This window comes from Neopsephotus bourkii, unplaced genomic scaffold (assembly GCF_033783945.1).
Source record: "Neopsephotus bourkii isolate Nb327-2 ecotype Australia unplaced genomic scaffold, CSIRO-AGI_Nbou_v1 NB_168, whole genome shotgun sequence".
In the NCBI taxonomy this organism is placed as follows: domain Eukaryota; kingdom Metazoa; phylum Chordata; class Aves; order Psittaciformes; family Psittacidae; genus Neopsephotus; species Neopsephotus bourkii.
The window spans coordinates 13366767-13385853 of record NW_026900684.1 but is presented as its reverse complement, the minus strand read 5'-3'; the positions used below and the strand labels follow the sequence as shown (position 1 = coordinate 13385853).

General features: G+C 39.9%; 1 protein-coding gene across 1 annotated transcript; it reads left to right on the top strand.

Moving 5' to 3' along the window:
- Positions 1-4979: 4979 nt before the first annotated feature.
- On the top strand, positions 4980-13499 carry NPY5R (neuropeptide Y receptor Y5). The gene is made up of 2 exons (XM_061373182.1): positions 4980-5366; positions 11774-13499. The coding sequence occupies exon 2, from the start codon at positions 11783-11785 to the stop codon at positions 13112-13114; it is 1332 nt and encodes a 443-aa protein (XP_061229166.1). The 5' UTR covers positions 4980-5366; positions 11774-11782; the 3' UTR covers positions 13115-13499.
- The last annotated feature ends 5588 nt before the right edge of the window (positions 13500-19087 follow it).

The following is a 19087-nucleotide window of genomic DNA, read 5'->3' as shown; positions in this document are numbered from 1 at the left end:
CGGTGGTTTCTGTTAGAAGACACCAGTAGATGCCTCATGTTAGAGCCATTTTCAGCTGCCTCCAAAATGGACCTTCTGTTGGCCAAAGCTAAGCCTATGCCGGTGGTGCCTCTTTGATAACATATTTAAGAAAGGGCAAAAAATTCTGCATATGAGTTGTGAGAGAGAGTAGTGAGAAAAATGTGAGAGAACCAGCTTTGCAGACACCAGTGAGTGAAGAAGGAGGGTGAGGAGGTGCTCCAGACACCAAAGCAGAGATTCCCCTGCAGCCCTGGGTGAGAACCATGGTGACAGTAATTCCCCTGCAGCCCATGAGGGACCATGTTTGAGCAGACATCCATGCTGTGATCCATGGACAGAAGGCCATGCTGGAGCAGACTTGTGACCTAGCAAAATCCAAATAGAAAAATGCCATTGTTTCTGCTATTTCCAAAGTTTCAGATAGGTATGATCTTCCTTCTCCATTTTGTCATTAGTCATGACGATCTCCGTTTCAACAGTAAATAAAGCAATTCACAATACTTCACATTTTAATGGTTAGCATATACAAAAACTTTAAACACAATATAAACACAGGTCAAGGAAGCCTCACAAGGCCTCTTCTATACTGTGCAAATATACTTATTAACAATAAGAGATCAAAGATAGATCCTACATATCACTCAATGACATGGACTCACAGTGACAGCAACGAATATTCATAGAGTTATTCACATTGCAGATGGATGCAAGGTCAGGCTTTTTCCAGTGCAGCGGAGCAATGGAAAGGGCTGCCTTAGTCACCAAGTCTCTCAAATGTATGAGCTATATATGTGTGTATGTATATAAATATATATACACACATGCTATAACCTGAGCCTTACTACAAATTTCCTGCTCTGTGTGTGTTTACCCCAGATGACTGAATCTGTTGAAGTTATATAAATCTTCTCTGAAGCATTTCACATACATGTTAACACTAAAGCACTCCAGTAAATAATCACTCTAATAAACAGACGGGCTCTTTTCAAACTTTTTCCATTGTAGCTATATAAAATATATGTTATTCAGTAAATGCCACATAGCATCAGGTTATGTTCTGTACGAAACTCAGGCGTTCAGGCATTCTGTAGGAAATGGAGGCATTAGCAGTTCTGAGCTATTCTGTGCATCTCCAGTCTCGACATCAAGCTGTCTCTCCAGCTGGAGCATCTATCTCACAAAGATGTTAGATGACTCCTCAGTAACTCTTACTCTGTTGATGACCACTATCAGGTCACAGGAGGACTGGAGTGGGACGATAGCCATCATGTTAAAGATTATCCTCTCCCAGAGAGTAAATTTTTTCAGTGCATCAAAGGCACGCTGGACTGGAAGACTGTTTGTTTGTGTGCAGATGTTTATTTGTGTGAAGGCATGACACTGCAAAAAGAGAGTACAAGTACAATAAACAGAACACAAGTATCTCAACTAAGGAAACAGAACAGACGGAGCAAAAGAATGCAGAACTGCTTTGAAACAAAAGCATTAAGAAAGGCACAAGATGTTTTTAAGAAACACATGAGAAAAATATGCCAAGAGATCAACCCATTAAAATTCTCTCTCACTGTAACTCTTAAAAATGGAAGAGATGTCATACAACAAGACTGTCACTTTCATTACAATGTATTGTCATGTGTTCAGGCAATGCAATCCCTCTGTAAATCATAAAATCCACTGAGTCATTTGTGGTTTCTACTGTATGTAAAACAAACTGAAGTCACCACTATGGAAATGACGAACCACTCTCTGAAGGTTTTAACTTTATTTTTATTGTTTTCCTTTTCTAGTAATGAATGTCAGTACCACTGAATTACCTGCCTTTCACATTACTCTATTACAGATAAGGGAACTCATGCTCCTTGGGGCAAAAGCCTGCCATCCATAGACTAAATTGGCATTTTGCTGTTGAGTACAATGAGAATAGGAGCAAATTCTCGTTTGTCTAAGAGCGTGTTTATTCTGCAGTGACTGCAACTGACACCAAACCTAACAACACTTCGTTTGACTACTAATGTCACAAACCTAAAGAAGCTGCCTGAATGATTATGTGCTTAATCTCTGCTGAGAGTTTTGCTGCTGCAGTTCCATTTTCAACAATGCAGCCAAGCTATCCTGATCATATGCAATGTTAAAGACTGCTTGATATATAACCTAAATTATGTCCATCTGGCTAAAATACTAAGTCATGTTTTCTGCTACAGGTACTCCACTCTGTCCACTCAGGGTTCAAATTCATGTACACTGATGCACAAGCTCTCACCCAGCTTCAGGTGAAGTAAAAATAGGCCCTATGCTTCAGTCAGCATGATCATTCAGAAGAAGCATTAAAAGTCAGTGTGCATAACACAAGCCAACAAATGGGATGACACATGATAGGCAGCAAAAATAATCAGTTGCAAGCTCACCCTTGGAAGTAGTTTGTTAGCTAACTGTCAGGTATCCTGCTTTTCATCGCAAAGACATCTCAAGCATTGCAACCTTTTTAGTAGTCCAAGGCTTGCCAACTTCATGCCCAGCTGCTTTATGTGAGGTAAGAATCTGTGGAAAAGATGGGCCATGCAAACCCCAGACACTAGTGGTATTTTTAATAGTATCTTTTAAATAATATTTTAATAGTATTTTGGAGTGGAATGAACAGCTGGGTTGTTATGTGTGAAAAATTTTGACCAACAGAAATGCTTTATATGTACCTTACAAAATGCCTCAAACTCTGTAGAAGCTATGTCCTAACAGTTTAGACTGTCTTGCCTGTGGATAGATGCTCTGTTGGTAGCAGACTTTACAATAACTTTAGACTTTGATGCATGGCAGGCTTTGACTCAGGATGATTGCATGGACATAAGGTGGTGTAGACCTTGTATTATTTGTGACATTTATCAGTTCTCACTGACTTCTATTGGAGCTTTGAGTCTTCCTATCTTTCACTGTTAGCCTTTAGAGGCTACATTTTCTAAGATACTGGGATAATACTCCCAAAAGTAATATATATCCTTCCTCAAAGACTCCTGTATGGTTTCAGCAACCCTATGGAGGCTGGCTTCTAGGGAACTTGTACTAGCATCTGCTGTCAGTTCTGGCATTAAATGCCTCTAATGTCAGTACCTTTCCTATCTCTAAATCACCTATTTTATTATTCAGTAGTATTACTGGCAAGACAGAGGTACACAAACACTGAAAAGGAAAAAATGATAGTGGTCTGAACAGTAATTGCCTCTGAAGTATCAGTGATGAATCGTTCAAATACAGCTGAGAGAAATCTGGTGTTATTTACAGGTCCAGGGGGAAAAAAACAAACCAGACAAACCCACACCTGCCACAGTACATTACTGGTTAGTGAACCCTCCTGAAATAAGACGACTAATAAGACAAGTATGATATTTTATTCTTAGAGAAAATTGTTTTGAGGAGGAACATTCTAAGAAGTATGTAATTTCTGGAGGCTGTTTGGGAAAATGTAGTAGGTGACTGCCCACCTTAGAAACGGTCAACAAGAGGTAGGCTGTTTGTACCTTTACAAAGGTACAGTGCCATCCCACATATATCATAGCTGTGCAATGTGAGAAACCATAATTTCCCACCTGTGGGCTCTGCCAGCAAAATTAGATTTTTTTTCCAGAAAATGGCAGTGTGCTGTAGCCAGAAGTTTTCATAGAAAGGTATAGTGTCTCTGAAACTTCACTCTACCCAGGAGGGAATTTCCACTTTGAGCAGTGGGGGCAACAAAGCTAGAAGCTCTACTGGAACAAGGTACATGCAGGTAAATTGGTGCCCTGGCAGCTTGTCTTAATCACCCCCACAGCAGGTTAGAACCAGGTCAAATACTTGCATGAAAATCTTCAGTCATCACTGTTAGGTGGGAAACTGGTCAAAAATGCAAAGAGCCTCAGGCCTAAAAAGGATTAATTCTGTTCTCCTTTGTGACTAACAGGAGAGATGTCTTAAAATGATGAGATGGATTGGCACATCACTTCCACATGGCAGCTCCCTGTGCTCCACTTGCACATGCAGTGATTCACCAGCAGTGGGTGGGGAATAATACAGAAGGGAGTGCAAGAAGATGGAACGCACTCTTTAATCTTCCTCACCATCCTGACCTCATCTGTTGAAGACTAAGGTTAATTGTTCCCTTATCACCTACCCTAAAATGAGGGTTTTTTTTTTTTGACCTAAGTTAAATAAGGAATCTAACTGAACTTTCTGACAGTTGTCTTACAGCATGGTCGATCCATCTGTTGGGTAGAGTCTTTCAGAGGCTAATTATACTGACAGCTCTTCTGCGGTGCTTTGTTAATATCAACTGTCGAAGGAGTTTGCCTTGGCAAATGGAAAAGTCATTATATTTTCGTGTCAAATTCTGCCACTTGTGTTCCCAGGGATGTGCACGTCACTCAGTTCTCCAGCAGCCCTGTAACTGAGCTATGATCAGTGACTCCTCTTGCGCTAGAAGATAGCAGCTGGTGAAAACAGCAGAATGTTTCTTTTCATGCTTTGTGCTATAACATACCCAACAATTTTTATGCTTTAAAATAGTGCTTACTTTAAAAAATGTCCCGACTTCCCATTGATAAAATTAAAACCACCATTCAGATACTTGTCTCTGTAAGAAGTGAGTTACTCAGCTCAGAAAGGAAAACTGTTTGGGGGAAATCCATCACCTCCCACCCGTTCTAAAAGAATGGTAAAATTTAAACGGTTTTTTCTAGCAGCACCAGAGCTCCGCTCCAGCCAAAGCGAGGGGAACTAGCTAGAGAGCTCTCAGGTCAGTGCCCTGTGATTGCCCGGCAGCCCGCAATGTCCCGAGGCACGCAGAGCGCTCCACCTTTGCAAAACGCCGTGTCCTGGATTCCAGGTGAGAAATCGAGCGCATCCGTAACTGGCGAGCGGGGGCTTTGTTTACAGGCCCACTCTATTTCCATGGAAACTCTTCAGTGTCTCAACGCGCAGCGCCGGAGAACGGGCTCCAGATACCGCCCGGAGCAGCCGCCCGAAATGCGCCCGCGCGGCGACTCCAGCCGCGGCCCCTCTAGAACCGGCAGCGCCGAGCGAGGAGCGGCGGCGGCGGGCGAGTAGCGGTAGCGGTACCTCGTCCCGGGGCGCGGCTCTCGGCCGCAGCCGGGCCCCGCCGCCGCAGCAGCAGTCGCGTAAGATGCGCCTTCAGGCAGGCTGGGGGATGCGCTCTTCCCCCTTCTCCTGGGAAGCCGCGCTCTCCCCAAGAGTGCCGGAGCCATGAGTGCCCCTGGACCCCGCCGCGTCCCGCACTACTCATCCGCGCTAAGCAGAGCGGGACTTTCCGCCTACCACCGCCGTGAAACCCCGAGACACCCGCAGCCGGCAGATGCGCACAGGTAATACTCCGCGGGGCGCGGACCCGCCGAGGTTCTATCGCGGGGCGGCGAAGCAAGTTTGCGCGGAGCAGAGCGCTGCCGGGGTGTGCGCAGAAATCGTCGGGATGCGCTTCAGCCGCGGGAGGGTTTGGCCCTGTCCTGTTCCGTTCCCGTTCCTCCCCGTCCCATCCCCGCCGTCGTCGCCCAGGCAGCGAGCGCTGGGAGCCCAGGGCTCCGGGTGAAGGAAGGGTGCGGTCTCTCGGACGCAGGGTGGTGCGGAGCGCTCAATGCGAAGTGATTCCCCAGCCAGGTGCAGAAGGGCGAAAACAACAGTCTTTCCCATTTTGGTTCGGGTTTTTGCCTTTGCAAGCCAGGAGCTAATGAGCTTTCCAGCATAAAATGTTGTGATGTGTTTCAAGTTTTCTGCTCTGGCCAGCAAATCCCTTATTACATTGCATAACATTTCCTTGGAGCTGGAGACTATAAATTGTTCACAGCTCTATCACACAGATTGAACTGATTAGACTATACAGGGACCCAGCAGTCAGTTAACTTCATAGGGACTACTACTGTAGGATAAAAACTCTTATCCATGAATAAACCTTCATGTTAGTATCACATCTAATAGACGGAATATTTTCTGAAAGAGCAATTGCTTTCAGAGGAGGATGATTGTCTACCTAACTTTTGTGTTCTTCAAATTGTACCTTTACATAGGTAAAGAAAGAGAAATATTTAGCTGAATCACTCTCCTAAATTATGATTTATGGATTTTGTATTTTAAATGATAGGTTTAAATGAAATAATGAGTTTAATTATAAGATTTTAAAACATATTTTAGGTTATGTGGTACCTCTAATTTGGCTAAACCTGAATAATGGTTTAAGCCATCCCTGTCACTCTCAGGCCTCAGATCAACTGGAGCTGAAAACTCCTCTGAAGCATGATTTTGGTGAAAATAAGAATCACAGTAATCAGAGTTACACTGAGATATATCACAAATGAATGTGATTTAAGGAGGTGTTACTTGAAATCTTAAAAGATCAAGGTACATCAGCTGTCATAAAATACATTTTACTGTGAAGAGTAACCACAAATACTCGTATTTATTGTTAACTGCATTCATGTGGTTCTTACAGTAAACACTCAAATCTACCTGGGATCCTGCCATAAAACTGCAGTCCCTCCTGCCTTGTACAGCCTATCTTCCTGTCTCAAGCATCCCACTGAAACTAAAAGGGTTCTAAACAAACCTGCCTAAAGCTCACAGGGTATGAGCTCATACAGATGTAGCTGAGCACAGTCTCGGGGAGTGTTCATAGACCAGGGATACAGAAAAGGGACTTCATTTGCTTGACTGGTTGATGTAAGAGATGAACATGATCCAACTTTAGGAGCTGACAGCTAGAAAATCTCCTTCAGGTTGATTAAATTTGATCTTGAAAACAAGCACAAGAGCACCTTGGCACTGTGGTGCATTCAGCTTGAAACACCCTTCAAATAGGAGAATGTTTTCAAATGAGGCTGCATTATTTCATTCTATTTCCCACAGTGGGATTTTCAGGAATCTTCATTTCCCTGGAAGCTATGACCACATGCTGCACTGAGACTGACCAAACAACAAGTGTTAGAGTGAGTGAATCCCCCAAAATAGAAGCAGCTGTTAAAACAAAGCAGGAAGATAAATGCCAATAAGTACACGCAGCCCTGTAAAATCAGTGGGATGCTAATATTAATTTGAGGACTGAAGATCAATGATCCTGGAGAAACACTCCTGTTTGCATCTTTACTGCCGCTGGCACTCAGGCTAAGAGAGCAACTGATTTCTTTTGAGAGGAGAGGAAGCTCAGAGAGCAAGAGATCCACTCAATTTTTAAAATTTGGAAGGAAAAGTCTCCTTTCATTTCACACATCCAAAATGAAAATAAAATTATCTTAGGACATTCTGCAAAGGGAGCTTCTGTCAGTACAGCAGTTCTCTGTTGAAACCAGCAGATTAGAGTCTTCCTCCCTTCCTTTCTGTCTTTCAGCTGTGACTAGAGATGGTACAGAAGTGCCTGTAGAGCACTGCACTCTTGGGGTGCACCAAGTGTCCAGCTAGGGCCTAACCAGAGCAAATTGTAGCTAATGTTCCAGTGCTCCTTCCTCATGTAAATCAGGACATGAGGTAGGGGAGATGGCACTTTCTCAGCTCTCACCCATGGTAGAAGGTGGCCATAGCACAGGGGGGATGGAGTCAGAGCCCACGCTGGACTTCAGAGGCATTCCTGGAAGCTTCTTCAATACTGATGTGTCTCAACAGAATATATCTACTTTAACTAAACCAGCATATTCACTTTTTGTTGGTCTTTTTTGTTTGGTTGTCTGTTTGTCTGTTTGTTTGTTTGTTTTAAAAAGAGTTTTTTACGAATTCTCTTAAAGCCATGGTGAGCAGCACTACTGAAGTCATGCGGGAGGTGTAGAAACCCATAGAACCTGGCAACAATCTTTCAATTAACTTTTTAGGAACTCGGTAAACTTCCCTTTAGTAAGCATGTTCCAGTATAATAGAATTATAGAATCATAGAATAGTTAGGGCTGGAAAGGACCTTAAGATCATCAAGTTCCAACCCCCCTGCCATGGGCAGGGACACCTCGCTCTAAACCGTATCACCCAAGGCCTCATCCAACCTGGCCTTGAACACTGCCAGGGATGGAGCATTCACAACCTCCCTGGACAACCTATTCCAGTGTCTCACCACCCTAACAGGAAAGAATTTCCTCCTTATATCCATCTAATCTTCCCCTGTTTAAGTTTAATCCATTACCCCTTGTCCTATCACTACAGTCCCTAATGAATCCCCAGCATCTCTATAGGCCCCCTTCAGATACTGGAAGGCTGCTATGAGGTCTCCACGCAGCCTTCTCTTCTCCAGGCTGAACAGTCCCAACTTTCTCAGCCTATCTTCATATGGGAGGTGCTCCAGTCCCCTGATCATTCTCGTGGCCCTTCTCTGGACTTAACACATAAAATTTTGTCCCTTGGCCCTAGTCTTAGCATTACCTGTATGGAATATGAATTTTTAGAAAAGAAAGTAATTACAGTGCATCTGACTTGAGAGTTTCTTTCTTTCCTCTTTCTTTCCTCTTTCTTTCCTCTTTCTTTCCTCTTTCTTTCCTCTTTCTTTCCTCTTTCTTTCCTCTTTCTTTCCTCTTTCTTTCCTCTTTCTTTCCTCTTTCTTTCCTCTTTCTTTCCTCTTTCTTTCCTCTTTCTTTTCTCTTTCTCTTTCTTTCCTCTTTCTTTTTCTTTTCTCTTTTTTTTTTTTCACTTTTGCTCACCCAAAGCTGAAAGTGGTAGTAGAAAATAACAGCAACACCAACAGATACTTTTCAATTCTCTTCATAGAATCCATTGATTAAAACTAAGCAAAGCTGGATGAAAATATACAGATTTCTCTTCAGACCATACCATGTAATTGAAATGGTTTGGACTAACTACATAGAAAGTCTTTCCTACCAGTAGGGATGCCTGCTTTTTCTCCATGCACTGACAAACCTATGGCTTATGATCAATCTTTCTAATGACAGACAGTATCACAAAAATAATCTAACAAGGAATCTGTAGTTTTCATGCATAGGTCAAGAAAACTTTCACATATTTGTAGCTATAATTATAAATTAAGCATCAGCATGCACTGATGCTACTCAGTATGGCCTTTGGACAGATATGACTATGTGTGAGAATTAAACTATTACAGTAGATTGTGTAAATACCTGTAGATGCTCTAAAAGAAAACCTAATCTCCAGGTTTCTGAGAAACATCATCTGCAGTTTGTTTCTTCTTTACAGATTAGTCCTTCAATTTAGCATCAGTTAAAATAGAAGACTACACAAAATGATTCCTCTTAGCACAGTTACCTATGTAAGCACACATAATAAATGAAAAATTTATTCTTTCAGTCATGACCATTGTGAGAGTTTTTGAGTTTTTTTTAAATCACAAGATGGTACTAGATTTCCTTCCCCCTTTCTTGGTTGGTAACCAAGAGTTGGACAGATCTAGCTCTTGAGTTTTTATTTCACTCTCAATTAACTCCTGATTATTTTCAAACCTGCTATCAGGCAATGGGATGCTCAACTAGCGATGTTCTCTTACTCTGTGCAAGATATAAAATGGAAAAGGAAGGTGTCCAAACAAAAAGAAAGTTGTCCAGAATTACACTAATGGCTTTTTCATTATTAAATCCTCAGTTCTATGCAAGGGTTTTTCCTACACAATTCTCAGCTAAGATGAATGTGATAGTGAATAGATAATAGAATGCTCATCCTGAAAATATTTGGCAGATAATGTTTCATATTGAAACATAATGTACAATTGAAATGGCTTTCATGAATCAAAAGAGAGTGCAGATTTCAGAGGCATGCACACACTGAAATCTGCAAAAGCATCAGTCATAGCAAACTCCATTGTTCCTCCATGCTGAACAAAAGAAAAAGTGATGCACGTATGATGTAACAGGGACATAATTCCATAAGCCTGATGTAGGAGAATGTATTTTATCCAGGGCAGTGGCCTGCTGTGGTTTTCTCAGGGAAAAAGATGTGTTGAGTCACATTTAGAGAACACAAAGACATTTCAGCTGATTTTGGAAGTCACTGTGGTCTGCAGAGCATACTGATTTCAGATGATTATTAGAAACTCAGAGACATTAGCATAGTTAAAAGACCATTTACTTTTTTAGCTAATAGTTCTATAAAAAGAAGCCCACCAAAATGAAAACTTCTGATAATATAGAAATAGAATCTCACTTACAGAATCTCTAGTCTTCTCCTTTAAAGTTGGTGTAGAGGCAAGGGTAGTCCCAGATAATGTTGTTTATTCATGATATAGTTTTCCACCATTTCATTAAAGACTGAGGAAAATAAAACAGAAATAATTTGCATTAATGCCACCCTGCTGTTATGAACACAATTGTAATAATTAGATTATCTGAATTCACATATCCAGTTCTTCTGTTTTAGCTATTGAAAAACACTGTAACTCAATATTGTGAGAAGTTGGCAAGGCTTAGTTCATTTCACCTCTCCCGAACACATTATTTGCAAGACACAGAAACATTTCTTTTTTTGATAAGTATTTCTAATCTTACCTGAGGGACCTTCCCATCAATGTCAGTGAATATTCTGAGGTGGTTTTATGGTTTGAGCTTCCCTTTGGTACCCAACAACAGGAATGGACATGTTGTTATGTGAAGGAAGGAGCACATCAGCACATGTGAGGGAAACCATGTAATATTGCACTTTCAAGAAGTCAGCATGATACAGCTCACTGAGGATAGCTACATTCTTGAAGAGCCTTGCCTTTTTTAGTTGACAGGTTTAGCCTTCTGTTCAATTTACGTATGCTTTGTGTTTGTTTAGATCTTCTTGTTTTGTCTTTCCTAAGATTTCTAAACATTAAGAAATTTTGTACAGGATGTTGGCACTGAGGAAATTTTGACTTTGAAACCTTAGTACATGCAGGTTTTTATGGTAAACTGGAGTTTAAACTGAATTCTCTTATCTGTTTCTTCTAACACAAGATTAATACACGATGATTCTGTATACAGAATAACTTTGTGATAAGCTAGGTTTTAATGTGAGATGTTTCTGTGCTGAATAATTAGCAGTACTCTGAATTTTTAAATGGCTACATGGGGTCCGCTTCCAGTTAACAGTCCTCTCTGTATTATGCCCAGTAACTTTGGATGTTTTGTAGAAAGTTTTTCCTTCTGCTTAAGCAACAGTTAAAATATGTTTAACACTTAATAGAAGATGGTTTGTATATGCAACACACTAGGAATTAGATGTTGGATAACTGACAGTGATCTCCTTATAAGCTGATTCTTTCTGAAAGCTCTCACCTATTTTGTGTTAGTTTTCTACTACCAAGGTTAAGAAATACTAGTGCAAATGTTAGCATATGTCAAAATATCATATGTTTTCAGGTGCTCTCGTTATAATTTCCTGTCATGTAATTATCAGGCACATGTCCAGATGGGGATTGTAATCTCTTTACTCATATCAATGAACTGTTATTCACATGAGTAATCTCATTGACTCTACATGGATTGCTTTTGCAGCTAACTGCTCCCTCACGGAAAGGTTGATAATATGGTCTATAGCAAAGCATAGTTAAAAGCTGGTGTCGTAATGCAGAACCTTAAATTGCTATTGTCCTATGTCAGAAGCAGCCAGGTAGGAGGCTTAGGTGTGCTAAATACTCCATGGTACTCCACTAATTTGTGTTGACCTGAATTTGTGTAGGATCTGCCTCACAGTAGAATAACATCACTAATTAATTTATTTGCATTAAGGTGATACAAGGTAAATTTACCATCCTTTACATTCTGATAGCAGTATCATCATTCCTTCAGATGCTAATTAATGCCTTTCTCATTCTAAACAGGGCTGTAAAATGGATTTAGGATTGAAAGACCGTAACAACAGGATACCTACCAAGAACACCTCGGCTACTACAAAGAATTTTTCTGCCTGGGAAGACTATAAGAGTAGTGTTGATGACATACAGTACTTTCTTATCGGGCTGTACACACTTATAAGTCTGGCTGGCTTTATGGGAAATCTGCTTATATTAACAGCTCTACTAAAGCGTAAACAGAAGACAATAATAAATATACTCATTGGTAACTTAGCCTTTTCTGACATCTTGGTTGTGCTGTTTTGTTCACCTTTCACACTGACATCCGTCCTGCTTGACCAATGGATGTTTGGCACTGTCATGTGCCATGTAATGCCCTTCCTCCAGTGCGCCTCAGTTCTAGTTTCGACTTTGATGTTAATATCCATTGCTGCAGTCAGGTACCGTATGATAAAATATCCCCTTTCCAGCAATTTAACAGCAAAACAAGGCTATTTCTTAATACTGACCATTTGGGCCTTCGGCTTTGCAATTTGTTCCCCTCTGCCAGTATTCCACAAAATTGTGGACCTCAGCAAAACTCTGAATTTAGAAGCACTGGAGAACAGGCTTTTGTGTATTGAGTCATGGCCTTCTGACTCGTACAGAATTGCCTTTACCATAGCTTTATTGTTCATGCAGTACATACTGCCACTGGCATGTTTAACTGCTAGCCACACCAGTGTCTGCAGGAGCATAGGGTCCAGGCTGTCAAACAAGGAAAACAAGTTTGAAGAAAAGGAGATGATAAACCTAACTCTTCATCCCTCTAAGAGTACCAGCACACAGGTGCAGCCCTCTGGCCATTCTAGATGGAGATGTGCCTTTGGCAGAAAGCACCACAGAAGATACAGTAGAAAGCTTTCGAGTGTGATGCCAGCTATTTCAAGGCATCATCAGGATACTCATTCCAGAGACATCCCAGAAAGCTTTGGCACAGAAAAAAGCCAGCTCTCATCCTCTAGTAAATTCATCCCTGGGATACCTATCTGTTTTGAGATGAAACCAGAAGAAAATACAGAGATCCAGAACACAATTACGGTATCCCGATCCATTGTCAGAATTAAGACAAGATCTAGGAGAGTTTTTTGCAGATTGACAGTGCTAATCCTAGTTTTTGGTTTCAGTTGGATGCCTCTTCACCTTTTCCACATTGTGACAGATTTTAACGCCACTCTCATTTCTAACAGACATTTTAAATTAGTGTATTGCATATGCCATTTGCTGGGTATGATGTCCTGCTGCTTGAATCCCATCCTCTACGGGTTTCTTAACAACAGCATAAAGGCTGATTTAATGTCCCTTATTCCGTGCTGCCAAATACCATGATTTTGTGTGCCCCAAGGTAATAGCGAACAAACAAGTCTGGCTTTCACTGACGTGTGTAGCTGTAAAAGCTGTAGTAGTTTGGTTTACTTAGTCTGACATGGTTGTAATTAGTAGCATTTTGTGCCAAAGGATAGTTCTAAGGCTGCATGTATTTCTTGCATTGGGCAGAAATATATACGTATATTATAATATTCTTCTATCTGTTACACATAGGAAATCCTGCCAACTGTACCAAAGCAGTGCACCATTTTCATTACCTGAAATATTGACAATCTGTACTTTGGAATGATACAGAATATATAATGAGTAATAAATGTGAGACAGACAACTTGGACATATTAACTGTCATAAAACTATAATAAAATGCATACCATTTCCTAAATAACTGTTGGTGAGACTATTTCAGTGCCACTTTGACTGTTGCCTAAGATAATTAAACATCCGTTTCTGGATGTGATTAGAAAAATATTTTTCCTTAGCTCTTTGACTCATATTTTGTAGCATGTTTGCAAGATGTTTTGTTGCTTGTTCCCAGATTGCCTTATCCCTTTTAAAGGATTTGTGGGTATCTGTGCTTGTCTACATTATTTCCATCTCACTGTGTTTACCTGGAACAACCTATCTCTGATTTCCTTGGCCAAGTTTTACTCTGGTTTGTCATTTTATGTAATTTCCAGCCGGGTCTGAACTTATCTATAGTTATGCGTTTGTTCTTACAGCAATGACTCCCCTGAATATAAGTCACGTTCCTGATCAGAGTAAGCCTTCATTATGTAAGTGATAACGGAAAGAAAAAGAAAATTGAAAGACAGCAGGGTTTTTTCTTTTCTATTGCTAAAAATCAAAAGCTCACTGCACTTCATTATAGCTGACCCACTTGCTTTGGAGTGCTGCAACAGCTTTCAAATAAACACATGCGTGTGCATGTGTGTGCAAAAACACAGGCACACACACACACATGCTTCCTGCATCTGCCTCCCTTCTCTCCTTTTTTACTAGATGAGTACTTTTCCTTCCAAATTTAAATCACATTCCCTAAGGAAGTCATATTACTTTTCACAGCACAAACACAAAGGGTGTATGTACGTACTATTCTCACCCTCATTCCTCTCCTTCCCTCCCTTTCCCCTCCCTACCCCTGTTATTTTAACTTACTAACTCATCTCCACCCTCAGGATTCAGTAAATGTACAAAGCCTCTGCCCTGAGTTTTAGGCTGTAAAATCTCTCCCTGGGTCTAGCTGATGATTGTTTACTTTTCTCCACTAATATTTCTAACCCAATAGTCTTTTTTACATAGCCTTTCCAAGATAAGAAATGCAGTTATTACTTTTATAAATGAGTGGATGGGAAGGCTCATTGTGCATTTTCTGCCTTGAGATACTTCCTTTCCAGTTAGTCACTAAAAGTGAAAGCAGTTCTTTTATTTTGAGGAATCATCAAATTATTTTTATTACAATGTTACGATTCTGAGACCTTTTCTGCCCAAGCCATCATCTGCTAAGGAGTTATTACATACCAGTGGGTAATATCTTTGCTTCTATCATTAAGGTATTTCCCTGAAGTCTAGTTCTCAGTAACCCATTGTTCTTTGTTTTTGCTAGTGATATACTTTAATAGTTTCTTCCTGGGCACTGACTAGTGCATTTTGCAGATTATTATCACTTAAAAACCTACGGTATGTCATTTTATAGAGTACAAATGGTACAGAATACAGAATATTGGAACAATAGATTTTAAAATAGCTTTTAAAAAGTTTTAAGTAGCTTAATTCAAAAATATTTATGGCTAATTGTTGTAGATAAACTTAGGAAAAAATTTAACTAAATCCACAGCCAGAACACAGTGATGTAGTTCTACAGATGTTACAGCATTTTCCTCGGTGAAGCCAATAATAACGTTCCTACTCTTTACACTGATCAAAGCACAACAAATTATAATTTGGCAATAGAGAATTAAATCAAGACATCCATGGAACTTCTTCAGTCCTATGCCATCTAAATCTGTCATCTTCTCCTTTTTAAGATGATCACAGTAGGAGAATATGTATTTTCTTCTTATTTATATACCAGTCATCGACATTATATTTTGATATCTCCAAAATGTCACTGTCTTTCTTCCGAAATGTTAAAAAAAACCAACTTTTCCATCTTCCACCTTCCTTCAACAGCCAGTACAACTTGGTCCTAGTACCAGTAAGGAATAAGTAAGAAGCAGAGAGTAGTAGCAGCACGTGAAATCAGGCAGCAGGCAATTCCCAAAAAAGTAGCTTCTATGAGTGGTAGAGGAAGCAACTGGTCCATCCATTAAACATTTTCCCAGTCTAGAAGATTAAAAAAAGCAATACTCCAAACACAAGGATCCTTCAACCCCACGCTTGCTGAGTTTGAGCTGCAGGAGATATTCCTATGGGCTTCATGTACAACAGTGAGTGGCAGTGCAATGTTGTCTCCATTACGTATGCCAGTATGTCTTGGGAAGATGAATCTCACCACAATATCCAATGATACTTTATCATTCTTATATGTACACAAGTATATGTAGAGAAACAGATAGATACATGCATTTCCTAGAAAGCGAAGCACATTCAAAACACACATTTAAGCAAGTCCTTAGGCCAGCTAAACTACTCTGGGTCAATTCCTTCTGTAATTAAAAATCTAAATAAATGTGCAGGTAGGAGGTTTGTTTTGATAGCATCTGCTAAATGCAATCATGAAATGCCAGCTGTGGAGCCATCTATCTATCTGTTGCAGTTTGAAGAATGAAGGATTGTAATGGTACAGTGATTCCTCTCTATAAATAATAATAATATAATGAAATAATAAAATAATAAGATATCTGGTATTGGTCCCTTCTCTTTCAGCAGAGAAGAAACACGTGCTCATTAAATGCTGGTGTGGCCAGGTCACTCCTCAGCCAGCCAGGCCACTGTGGTGAGGATGCCAGGAACACAGTATGGGCTGATACTAGAATATATTTATTTAGGTTGTGGGGAAGAGGTTGGAGCCTCTGTGTTCTCCATAGTGGCAGTCATGGCTGAGACAGGTGTGTATGGCTCCCATAGACCTAGGAAGATGTAATCACAGCAGGCAATACAGAGTCTCTGCCTGGGCTCGGGCAGCCAGAGGCATCACATCCCATCACAGGCAGATGCCTGATGGCTGGCAAGGGAGAGCCAGCCCTGGGCAGGGCTGTAGGCAACAGAGAGCTGGCAGGGACACAGCAGGAGAGGAAAAACACAATTGCTGCTCTATTTACTGGTGGTTGCAGCCTTTCTAGGCATACAGCCCTGTTCCTGGAGTCTGGAAGTTCTTGTGAGAAAATATTTTCTTCTCAGCAGTGTGAACACCTGAAGAAAGTGAAAATAAATAAATTCACATTTGAAGTATGTGAAGAGTACAGTCAGGAAGAAGTGTTTGATCCTAATAATGCTGAGATGGGCTCTGGCTCTCCTGTTGAGAAGTATAGACGAGGTGGCATGGAAAACTTCATTACTTAAAGACTATTAACAGATTAAAAAACCTTTCTGAAATCTATAGGGGTCTGTCAGCTTTCATTGCGCTTTTGAGAAAAAATCAATAGCTTCCTCACAGTAGTCCCAGTATCTGTCTGCAGCATACAAGATAAACAGTATTAAACATCATAGTCTCCAGAAAGACATCCTTCATAAATACCACTGCGTCCAGGAATTTAGCCTTTGATTTTGATGAAAGCCAAATTATGCCTATACTATTTACAGTAAAAAGTCCTAGCCAGAAAATATATTAGCACAGTCTGGAACTGTCTTAGGGAAATGACAGGACTCTGATCCTAGACAAGTCTCTTTTTTCCCCCACATGACTGGAATGATGGTATAAAATCATGATCCCCGTGAAGTATCTTTATAAAGACAGGTAAATTTCTGAACCATTTTTGACCATGATATATGGTTTATAAACTCTGAGGTCAGGTTTCTTCTTCTTCCATTTCATGTCATTTTATATACTGTTGAATCCAAACCCCTCTTTTTTTCAAGGGCCTTTTGCATACAGTATGTCATGAAGACGTCTATGTTACTTGGTTTTGATCCAACAGTATATATTCTTATTGTAGGTATATTTAATTGGTTGAATGTTGCCTTTCCACTGAAGGTAAGTAGAGCTGTTTTTATAATACATATTCAGTTGAAGTGACTTTTGACAGGAAAAGAAATAAAAGACAGAAAGAGAAATAAAAGCATACCCACACTAACAACAGCTAACCACATTGTGCCAGTGACTAAGGAATGCATCAGAGACAGACCCTTTTCAAGCATCTGCCAGTGACAAGAGTTTGTGACAGTACCATTGAATGTTGCTAATCCAACATGTGACCAGGAAGACTATTGCAGATTTTTCAGTCTGAGGAAGTAACAGCTAATAAATGAGTATGGATACATATGCTCTTACCGTCTCAAAATGTTCCTTTAAAGCAAAAGCATTTCCTTTCTGACCATTTTGATAAGGATAGCTTTGTCTGTGATCACTCATAATGCATCATTCCGTGCCATTAAGACAATCTGTGTCATCATACTATGCTATGATGGTATCCAAACACCAGTGAGTCTTACCACAGTACCTATTTTTAAATCCCTGCAAGCTCAGAGATACTTGCGACATCTGCTCTACTCCAAAGGTTACCAAGATCCCTTTGCCTACTTATTACATTTTGTTTCGATATATATAGTAAAAAAATTAAAAACCTAATACAGCATGTCCTTGGCAAAAATAGTCTTATTGATTTCTGACAGAGACTTTGTCAAAATCCTGATTTCCTCAGAAATAATGTAACTGGAAAAAGGAAGTTGTGGTCACAGTGTTTTTCAAAAGGGCAACAGCTAGCATTGCTGTTACACAGTGTAACTATACAAGTCAGACCTTTATTAATCTCGTTTGCTTTTGAAGACAAGATATTTCAAAATATTTGAAAGCTATGAAATTACTTCATTATGCACTAATATCACAAAATACTTTAAAAGAAAACATTGCCACAATCCAAACTCAGGGTTTTTTTAACAAATATGAATGCTTCATTTTGCCCTTGTAGTCACATTAAGATGTCTCTTTAAAAATAAGGCTTAAAAATAGTCCTCTGGGAAATTATCAGAATAGTGATTTGGCATTCAAGGCTAAACTAGGTTGGCCCTGCTCTTACATCCAGTTTAACAAATGTTTGCTTTGTCTTAGCAGAAGGCTCATGTCTGTATTACCTGGATGCCACATTAATTGGACATTTTTGAGCATTTGAAACATTTATTAATGTTCCTGTGAACAAAACAATGTACAAAAGGATTTCAAAGGCATTTCAGGTGCAAAATTTCTCCAGAGGACTAACTTGGTGTTAAGCAAACAGTTGTTCATGTCTTCAGACAGTAGGAAACACAAGGATACAAAAATCCATTTAATGACAGACCACAAGACTATTAATTATAATTTTAACTGTAAATCTGCATATTTTTAATGAAGAGAAAAATATCTAAGCAAGGAGATAAATAAGACCATCCCTACTACGATTAATCTTACTACCTCTTTGTACCTAACATCCAGATTTACTTATGTTTAACAAGATGATAATCTTACTCTTTTTTTAACTCCTAGTAATTCCCTTGGCTTTATGAGCCTCACCACCAAATTAGAGTTCATTTAGTATTCATAAGGATTTTGGCTTCTTGGCCTAAGGATTAATATGCTGTGCAAGAGGTCAGAATAGAATCTAAATCTTTACTTTTACTGGTTTTGTGGTTTTGAGGTTTTAGCACAACTGGAAATGTGCAAGCTGTTTACTGCAGCAAAATTAAACTCATTTTTATGTAACTACTGGGACCCAGTCAGGCAAAACAATTACGTACTTTTTAAGACTCCATGAGTTCCAACACACATCTCATAAAGGTAATTGTTTGAAGCCTTGATGATGCATTCTCTCAATTAATATCCTAGAGCATGAGAGCACATTT